General features: G+C 31.1%; 3 protein-coding genes across 4 annotated transcripts in view; 1 reads left to right on the top strand and 2 right to left on the bottom strand.

Annotated features, from left to right (window-relative positions):
• Window positions 1-266: 266 nt before the first annotated feature.
• On the top strand, window positions 267-7,710 carry LOC117237512 (succinate dehydrogenase [ubiquinone] flavoprotein subunit, mitochondrial). The gene is made up of 10 exons (XM_033501551.1): window positions 267-520; window positions 2,126-2,552; window positions 4,293-4,691; window positions 4,770-4,938; window positions 5,337-5,503; window positions 5,626-5,852; window positions 5,930-6,074; window positions 6,165-6,469; window positions 6,545-6,644; window positions 6,769-7,710. The coding sequence occupies exons 1-9, from the start codon at window positions 461-463 to the stop codon at window positions 6,629-6,631; spliced, it is 1,986 nt and encodes a 661-aa protein (XP_033357442.1). The 5' UTR covers window positions 267-460; the 3' UTR covers window positions 6,632-6,644; window positions 6,769-7,710.
• On the bottom strand, window positions 2,391-3,664 carry LOC117237519 (high mobility group B protein 4-like). The gene is made up of 4 exons (XM_033501564.1): window positions 3,475-3,664; window positions 3,268-3,370; window positions 2,973-3,209; window positions 2,391-2,893 (listed from the first exon to the last, which is right to left on the bottom strand). Exons 1-4 carry the CDS (start codon window positions 3,609-3,611, stop codon window positions 2,780-2,782), a joined length of 591 nt encoding a protein of 196 aa, XP_033357455.1. The 5' UTR covers window positions 3,612-3,664; the 3' UTR covers window positions 2,391-2,779.
• Window positions 7,711-7,928: 218 nt separating the features above from the next.
• LOC117237516 (protein pinocchio) overlaps window positions 7,929-10,662 on the bottom strand; it is a 51,967-nt gene continuing 49,233 nt past the window's right edge. For both annotated transcript variants that reach the window (XM_033501559.1, XM_033501558.1), the window contains exon 6: window positions 7,929-10,131. In XM_033501559.1, coding sequence (XP_033357450.1) covers window positions 10,021-10,131 — 111 coding nt within the window. In that variant the 3' untranslated portion in view covers window positions 7,929-10,020. The remainder of the gene's footprint in view (window positions 10,132-10,662) is intronic.

The raw sequence follows: 10,662 nt of genomic DNA, 5'->3' as shown, positions 1-10,662 counted from the left end.
ACACCCCATCGTATGTAAAGTGAAATGAGAACCGCTTGATTTCTTTCGCGGTATCGTTTAATTTTCCCGCCTACGGTTAACTATTATTTGTGACGTTAACTTCGAAATTTCGAAGGACGAAGGATTAATATTAAAACAATTATACCTTAAAAATGCTAAAAACAGACAAAGTGTATGAATGAAAAACAATGAGATTGAAGCAAAAAATTAGCGAGCACCTCACAAACGAGGTTATCTCGTGACGATAGGATTGGCAGCACTGATATTCGTCAGGAAGCTTCCGCCAGTAGTCGGTACTCAACCGACTTGTACACTTCACGTCGCCGTGCGAGAAGTGCGGGAGTGAAGTTAACAAATATTAGCATTTGCACGGTGAATCCGAATCGCGCATTCGATAAAGAGGTGCGCGTGTTATTGTTAATAATAACATTTTCACCTGAGCAAGTGACATTATACCGAGATGAGCGGTCTTTTGAAGCTATCGTCTTTACTGGCGAGAAATCCTCCCACAACGACGTTGGTAAGCCGATTTTCGTTAAGTTATGTAATTTTTAATCTAACAATGATATACCTGCTATATAATACTCGGCGTTGATCAATTACGTAAGTTTACTAACATGTCTTAACGAATACCTGCATCGATTCTCTCGCAAAATATTTTTCGTTATAAACATCAGTCTTTTAAAATTGTCTAAAAGTCATGAATAAATAAATACTGGAAACACGCTGATTAAAATAATAGTGATTTGAATAAATTCAGGCTAGACAGGAGAACGTTTAGCAGACAATTCTAACGTCGAATGTCTTTTCTTACCGCACTTCTTTCATTTCGTACGCGCCACCCCACAATAGCCGGCCTACTCAATAATCATGATTTTCACTGCAAAATAGGTAACAACGATTCTAATTTCCGTTATCTTCACTAAACAAATATTTTTTGTCTATTCTTCACTTTAATGTTGACCTTAAATACGTGACAATGAAAAAAATTGCTGTATCTTATTTTAGAAGTTTAATTATAATTGCGGATAAACTACCGGCACGGGAAACTGACATTAGCGCGAAATTACACTCTTTAAATATCATTTCATATGTTAATTCATTAACTTTACCATCTTCGAATTTCTTTTTTTATATTCATCATACTATATTAATCGGAAATAAAAGCGTAATAAATCTGTTTTAGATAATTACTTGGTTTTCATTCTATTAATTTGTTTCGTATTAAATATTCGATTTTATAACCACTAGCCATTTTTTCAACATGACTTTAGTATGATTAAAAGTGTATAAAATTGAAATTTAAATGCAGTATATCTAGTATAGGACAAAAAACTTATCGCCAACATATCATTTCTCTTAGTCTCCATATGGTAAATGATGTTCATCGAGTAATACATAGTTCTATTCTATGGCCTCATTGTGAAAACATTTTCAATTCGATAAGGATAATTACATTCCGGTATATAACAACTTTTTAATCATTTATATGATACATTCAATAAATAATAGTCCATTAATATATTTCAGTACATTTCGATAAAATTGCACGAAACGCAATTAACCTTGTTTATGATACAGGACAATCACGCGTCTTAATTAATTACATAATTTTACATATCATTATTATATTTCTATCGCAATACTAACAAACTATTGTTATCACAACAAATTTTTAAAAATTATTGTAAATTAGGTTTATTTTTATGTATCTTTAAAAAAATTTGTCAAAATGTAGTCTTATTACGAAAAATATTACTCGAGATTAAATCTTCGGTCAGATATCGTTGATGTTGCAATGCCATTAAAAATCAGTATATCACGAGTGACATGTTACGTATTAAAGTACGGTTAAATCATTTATTAAATCGAATTGCGTTTTGTAACGATTTAAACAGTGTCACCTTACTTTTTTCAATTCAGTTTCTAAAACTGCTTCGTGTTTTATAAATAGAATATTAATGCAATGTGATTATGCTATATATATGTATAAGTCTATGCATACATACACTTGCTATGTACAGACACTATAGATATAAGATTCAGTCATGATTTTGTATAATTATCACATGTGATATCTATTTATCCTAACCAATCTTTTTATCATGCTTTCATGTTATTTCAGAACAAATTTGGATTACTGGTCATTACAAATCGCAAACTTCATTATACCCCAGATGGCAAGGCTGCAAAAATCTCAGACAATGTTTCTAAGCATTATCCATTAGTAGATCATACTTATGATGCTGTTGTTGTGGGTGCTGGTGGAGCAGGATTGCGTGCAGCTTATGGCTTGGTCGCTGAAGGATTCAAGACAGCAGTCATTACTAAACTATTTCCTACAAGGTCACATACTGTTGCTGCTCAAGGAGGTATCAATGCTGCTTTGGGTAATATGGAGGAAGATAACTGGCAGTGGCACATGTATGACACAGTTAAGGGATCTGACTGGTTGGGTGATCAGGATGCTATTCATTATATGACACGTGAAGCACCAAAGGCAGTCATTGAATTGGAGAATTGTGGCATGCCTTTCAGTCGAACTTCAGATGGTAATATTGTTTATAAAATATAGGCAGCATTGTATGTTTTATATAAAAAGTAAATGTATCATTTTAAATTTTGCACGGATCATAAATATATTTTAATACAAATGAAAAATTTTATTATATATGAAAAATTTGAGTCTTCTTAATAATAAGTTACACAATGAGAAAAGTTATCAAAACATCAATTGGTTATAAATACCATCACATTTATATAACTGATTGTATTGTATTTATGAACTCATATCCGACATATCTTCACTTGTATTTGTGGCTGTTGTACCAGAAGAGATCGATTCATTATCTGATTCAGTATTACTTTTACTCTTAATAGATTTTTTTGGTTCCTATAATTAAAGACCTATACTATTCATACTGTCTAAGAGATAAAAGGTTTTAGTTAATTTAATCAAATAAAGTATTAACCTTTTTCTTTCTTTCTCTCTTGCCAGTTTTTTCTTGTTTTTGTGTATCTTCATTCTTTGGTTGTTCTGTATTTGTATTAACGACATTATTTATGTTTTCAATCTTTTGTTGATTTTGCTTTTTATTTTTAATATTCATAGCTGCCTTTATATATGGTTGTTTTTCTTCAAAAGGCATTTTTTTCCATCTTTCACCAGCTATCTGGAATATTTTTGTACTTCTGACACCAGTAAGATTCTGTAAATGTAATTTTTTTATTGATAAGCAAAAATAGATTTTTTATATGCTTAATTACTTGTCTGAAGTCCTGAACAAAATTTATGAAAGCATTTGAACTTATCCATTGTTTAGAATTCTTACATGGTGAGCGAGAACGAGAATGGGTTCTTTGATTTGAACTATACAAATATTAAATATAAACAGTAATTGTTTATATAATGATAATTAATTAATCAATTTATAACAAATCAGTCATAAAAATATCTAAAAGTGTACAAATTACTTATTTGACTTCAGTCTATAATTTGATTCAGATTCTTTTATTTTTTGAATTTGGTTATCTGTTTTATATTCTTCGTCTTTGCGATTCTTTTGAGCACATCCATTATAATTTTGCTTCTGTTTTATATTTTTATCCATAGTTGAAATCCATATAATTCATAATTTTTCAATGTTTATAATAACACCTAAGCATTTTTTACTCACGAACCTGTTATTCTGAAGACGTAGGTATTATTACTACCAAAATTTATAACTATCAAAAACAGTATTGATAAGAATTTATAATTGACATTTAAAAATAACAAATCACATTTTACGGTTGCCATGTATCATAGTTGGAAGCGATATAGTGTGGTCGTAAATTAAAACGTAAAACATTAAACGGTGATATCGATTGATCTAGCCGCTCTCAGGGCCGTATGCATCCAGTGACCAGGGTTGCCAGAAAATTCTCTACCGCCAACATACCTACTTGAAAGGAAGAAATAATTCTGAATTGTTATTATACAGCCCTGAACAAGGGTCACCCACAATTCGAGCTCCTTATCTCCCCTTAAATGTCTCAATTTATGACCTCATTATGTCATTTTCAGCTGATACCTAGGTATTGTTGTACTCCTACTAGTAATGTGAATATGCTTATTTGTTGTATAGTTTCAATTTCAAAGTGATATTTGTAATGATAAAAGATAAATTTATAGATAAAATATTCCATAAATTTATAGAATAATCAGAATTATTAATCACAAAAAGGCGACCTTATTATGTATATGCAGTATTAAAATAAAAATTTTTCTGAAATAATCATTCTTATTTTAGGCAAAATATATCAACGTGCTTTTGGTGGACAATCCCTGAAATTTGGGAAAGGTGGTCAAGCTCACAGATGTTGCTGCGTAGCAGACAGAACAGGTCATTCTCTGCTTCATACATTATATGGTCAATCATTAAGCTATGAGTGCAACTATTTTGTCGAATACTTCGCCCTGGATTTACTAATGGAGGATGGAGAGTGCAGAGGTGTGATTGCTCTTTCTTTGGAGGATGGTACACTCCATCGTTTTCATGCTAAAAACACAGTACTAGCAACTGGAGGCTATGGTCGTGCATATTTTTCTTGCACATCTGCTCATACATGCACTGGTGATGGCACTGCAATGATATCTAGAGCCAATTTGCCAAATCAGGACTTGGAATTCGTGCAATTCCATCCTACTGGTACAAAATAATGTGTAAACATTGATTTGATTTCTACATTCGTTTATGATATATTTATAACATTATTTCTTATTTTAGGAATATATGGAGCTGGTTGCCTCATTACAGAAGGCAGTCGCGGTGAAGGAGGCTATCTCGTTAATAGTGAAGGTGAAAGGTTTATGGAACGTTATGCTCCAGTCGCGAAAGATTTAGCCTCTAGGGACGTTGTATCTAGGTCTATGACTATAGAAATCCGGGAAGGCAGGTAAGTCGTATAAATATACACATACATATATAGATTATTCTGAAATCATACAAAAAGTGGAAATACATAATTTCTTTGAGGCGAAATAAATGGAAAATTCTTTTACTATCTGCACTGAATATCATTATACGATTTATTACTGTTTATATTAAACATTTAAGTAATTTCTCTACTAAGTAATCATACAATCTTAAAAATCCTTGTGATAAAAACAGATAAAAACTAGATTTTAGTCAAAGTTTATTATAAACATAAAATTTATATTTATTTATATTGATTTATTTTATTTCATCGCTAAAAATTTAGATACACTAACTGCATAATTTTTTGATAGCTTATAAAAGAGTTATATGAGATTAACAATGGTTTATTTATCAATATGACTTAATTTTATTTAGAGGCGTTGGTCCAGAGAAAGATCATATCTATTTGCAACTCCATCATTTACCTCCTGAACAGTTAGCAGCCAGGCTACCTGGTATTTCAGAAACAGCAATGATATTTGCTGGAGTTGATGTAACAAGAGAACCTATTCCTGTTATACCTACGGTACACTATAATATGGGTATGTACCCTGTTTTTTTTTTTTAAATTTCAATCCTAAAAGGAAGATACATTATTAAATGTTAAAAGTAATGTAAGCCTATTAGATAGCAATTTCATACTATTAAAAATTTAATTATATAGGAGGAATACCTACAAACTACAGAGGTCAAGTTCTAACAAGGAAAAATGACGAGGATACAGTTGTGCCTGGACTATATGCCTGTGGAGAATCAGCTTGCGCATCTGTTCATGGTGCTAATCGTCTTGGTGCAAATTCATTATTAGATTTAGTTGTGTTTGGTCGTGCTTGTGCTAAAACAATCGCAGCGGAAAATAAGCCAGGAGAAGCCATTGGTCCTCTGAAACCTGTTAGTAACATGTTTTTGCAATGATTATCGATTAGTATAATGCAAAAACCGATTATTGTGATTAATATATATTTTAGAATGCTGGAGAAGAAAGTGTAGCAAATTTGGATTGGGTTAGAAATGCAAATGGCAGTATTTCTACGGCAGAATTGAGATTAAGCATGCAGAAAACTATGCAAACCCATGCAGCCGTGTTCAGAACAGCTGAAACATTACAAGAAGGTAGAAATTCAATTGAAAATTTAATTTAGAATTGTTGTAGAAATATTGTAAATAGCGATTTAAAGCTAAAATATTTTTTAATTCTATTAGGCTGTCAGAAGATGTCTGCTTTATACAACAAGTTGAGCGATCTGAAGGTGTCGGACAAATCTATGATCTGGAATTCTGATCTTGTAGAGTCTCTTGAATTACAAAACTTAATGATCAATGCTATGCAAACAATAGTAGCTGCGGAAAATAGGAAAGAAAGTCGCGGGGCTCATGCACGTGAAGATTTTAGAGATAGAATCGATGAATACGATTATAGTAAACCGATAGGGAACCAGGAGCCCAAATCACTGGATCAACATTGGCGAAAACACACACTTACAAAAATCAACCCCCGAACAGGCGAAGTAAATATCGAATTATATACGAATTATATTCACTTTCTTTTAGAATAGCTTACTAAATTAAACTAAATTTTTCAGGTATCTATTGAGTTCAGACCAGTCATAGATAATACTCTAGATAAACAAGAATGTGCGACGGTTCCACCTGCAATTCGTTCCTACTAGAATTCTGTTCGAAGTAATATAATTTTAATTATATTTTAATTTTAAATATAATTTTAGCCTGTCCTAGTCTTTTAATGAAATTTGTTCATGGTCATGTATTGTAAAATTGTCCGTACAATTGTTTAATTTTTGTACAGGACGGAACGATCGACAAGAAGAAGTTACCAATATCCTATCATTACAATGCAGCAACTTTATTTATTACTGCACGTGAACCATGTCGTACACCAAAGTGTAATTCTTGTCAATACTTGCACACGTTGCAAGCAAGATTAGTTGTCCTTGTAGGATAATGGTGCTGAGATTCTCTTTATTATTTCAAAGAAGAGTTTGACCGATCTCTTAGCAAATCAGTGCTGCGTTTATGTAAACTAAATAGTAAAATATTTTAGCGTGATTTAGGCAGCAAATAATTTCACGCACAGATTTTTTAAGGAGCAACGTTGCCCTTACCTCTATATGCAGTCTTTTCAGTATTTGTCTCTTTGTGTAATTCTCAGTCGGAATAATGTCTTTTTCTACCGAACAGTTTTGCAAATTGTACCCAATAATATTAAGAGCTATATAATGGAGATATTTTGTACGATAATTTATGAGTTAATATTCTCTAAAAATTGTACAGCAAAAGTATGCCACTTTCAATGCGGCTATATACTTAAAGTTCACAGATCAATATAGAAACAGTCTTAATTAAAGAGTAACAACTAGACTTAATACGTTTGTGATCAAAACTTCCCAGTATTTGATATTTGATAGTAAAATTCATTCTTTTCTGATATAGCACAATTTTGTCCGTGTTTCTAGTTTGGAGTGCTTATTTCAGTACTTATTTCAGCATTCAATATATAGTATGGTTTGTATCTTCTTTGATGATCAATCTGTTTCTACTTTGGCTATTACAGTAGTGTATTATTTTTATCGTACTATATATTTCATGAAATATACAAATAAGTAATCTTGAAATAAGAAAGTGCATAAACAGAATAATGTACTTTGATATAATTCAACATGAGTGGATATGCTACACAGCATAATAAAAATGTACATAAAATTGTCAATAAAAGAGAAACCTTCGCATACTCCTTTTTATTCACTATATTATTTTGATTAAAAATTATTCTGCTGCGTAAATTATGCGTGTCTTGTATATGTAAAATTTTACTTTTCATATGTATGATTATTGTGTTGTATATATATGTCTTGTGTTATTTATTGTTATTTTGTGTTTATAAATAACACCAACTTTTTTTGACGAATATCGTTTATTAAACCCATAATAATAATTTTAATGTTTTGGTCATAAATAAGAATTTTATTGATTAAATAAAAATTGCTACCAAACGTTTTTTCTAAAGCATTAAACTAAAGCCTGCAGCTAGGCTAATACTTCAGAAAATGTTCACGAGTTATAGTTTAATATAAATGAGCATGGACTTGATGAACATGTTCTCACATACGAAATATTACACTGTCAAGAAATATACAGATATGTTCAGAAATGAATCGTGCATAAATTATACAATTATTTCACGAAAACTAATATTAAAAGCATTTCGGTGAACGGTTTAAGAAATGAATGAAATGGTATAAATTCAATAAAATTATTGGCACCAACATAAATGCTTCTCTTTGATCGTTTTTTTCATATAAGCTACATATACATTATTTAGCTAAAACGGAGTAGAAACATATTATTACGTGGAAAATAGTAGAGAGTGACATATGATTTAGCTACTTTTAACTTGACAAATCTAAAATCGTATTTTACAATAAAATTGTTGTACATATGGTTATTTAAAGTTGGAAATTTTTCCATTGGAAACGCGGTATATTTTTAACTCATAAAAAGAAGTTTAATTCACGTTTACTAGCTTTCTATGTTGATTGATTTTTTCACAGTTCTGCTTCTTAGGTTAATTTTTGTGTTTCTTGGCACTTAGCACCAACATTTAAGAGTGCAATCGCAAATGAAGACGTATTATATTTAGTATAATATACCAAAGTTTCTATGTCTCTATGAAATCAATCTTTTGCCACTCTGTACGTATTTCCATCATATGCAATAGAAAGCTTTCATTTATAATTTAATGGTATAGGTCTATGATGTTAGATTGATGTGAGGTTATGGATTCGGTTAATTAATTTTGTCTGAAGTTAATACGTCTTCAAATTTTAGTTAAACTCTTCTTGCGCGTTATATTGCAAGTTCCTCTTAATTATCAAGCAATTATTTGAATATAATGTATGTTGTTTTCGAAAAAGATATAGTTTACCCAGCTTTCAATTAAAATTTAACTCCTAATTTTGATTCCGTAAATCTAATAATAAATACATATGCCATTCTTTCAGATATTAATCTTCTCGTTTCATATCTTTTAAACTACACTGATCCAAGATACTATCTTTTTACAAATTGATCTAATAACAGAAATTCATTTTGCTTTATAATCTCGTAAAATGGTACTTAAACCTCGAAAGTTGTGTTTTCGAGACCAAATTTACAGTAGCTAATAAAGAAAAGTCTAAAGTGTAATTTTTCGTCACAAACTAAGCGTGAAAATACTTATTGCAGATTCGTAAAACCGTGATACACACGCATGCGCGCGCATTTTGGAACTACTTATTCACGCTCTACTACCATTTTGGATAAGTATTTTCTCGTTACTTTTGCCAAAATATAGCAGCATTTCATTGTAGTGAAGGATATATAAAAACTTATGTACTGAATTCAAACAACGTTGCACCAATATTTATCGATTAACGAGGATATCCGCTAACCGACCGCTATCAACGAAATGTAATTACAGCCCTGATTAATTCTTCTAAAAGCACACAGCTGTATCAATTTGTCGGTCAATTGTTTCTGAGAGGCGAAATCATTTTAACTATTAATTCAATTAAAGTTTCAGCGGCTAATACATATTCCCAATGAAATGCGATTCAAAATTTCTAGTAATACAAAGAGATCGAACGTGGTATTGTATCATATTTCTTGATCTATCAAGAAGCAATCGTCAGCAGCGAAAATTCCACGCAGTAGTTCTTCGCCTTTTTAAACCCAAATGTCTCTTGAATTCACGATGACGATGAAGATGGTGATCTTTGCTTAAGCTCTCAGAAGATTCTTCGCTAATCGACCATTCATGGTAATGCATCATCAAACATGAAGCCATGGAAGAAGAACGGGTTTCATTGTTCGATGTTGTCCGTTCCGTTCTCGCTCCTCAGGAACATAATGTATCATTTATACATCCAAAATCCACATTCACACATTTCCGACTCGCACAATGGTGGTGGGGTGACGCTATATGAATGGTGATGGATTAAGTCTTGTGCATGGTTGACGGTACACGATGACGTCTTTCTATGCATTTGCTGCTGAACATAGTTCACGATGTGGCTCGTAGTTTTTCCAACGCGGGCACCAATGGCTCCTCGATGGAAGGACCGCAACTTAATCCACATTCACCAATCCATCTTGCTTTACCACTGGCATGCGACTGTAAAATAAAAAATTTATTTTTCTATATTCTTGATTCATTCATTTTATTATACTATAATGATCTATAATAGATGAACATTTTACTTAGTCGCAGAAAGACAAATGTGCGTCGTTGCATGCATGGTATTTTTCGAATTATAGCTATATATTATAATAAATTATAGCTATATGTTATAAATTATAACTATATATACCTATATAATTCTTTTTACGACAGACAGTTATGCCATTTTTAATATCCGATAAAACCGATTTTAAAACCGATATCAATTGCAATTTCATTAGTCCTAATTGTTCATAGAAAGTTACAATATAATTTATAGAACTTGTATACTTTCTGATAAAAAATATCATAGTTCTTCTATTTTTAAAATATCTATTTCTTTAGAAACTCATTTTTTGTACTAAAAATTATATATTTATTATAAAATTTTGTATATTCTTTATTTATGTAGCTATTTACATCATGTTCATTCTTCGTTATATTCTTATTTCTTTCAATTTCTTGATCTTCATTTATTGATTAAAA

Source organism: Bombus vosnesenskii, unplaced genomic scaffold (assembly GCF_011952255.1).
Source record: "Bombus vosnesenskii isolate JDL3184/JDL3185 unplaced genomic scaffold, Bvos_JDL3184-5_v1.1 scf7180000013379, whole genome shotgun sequence".
NCBI lineage: Eukaryota > Metazoa > Arthropoda > Insecta > Hymenoptera > Apidae > Bombus > Bombus vosnesenskii.
This window is presented reverse-complemented; position numbering and strand designations above follow the sequence as displayed.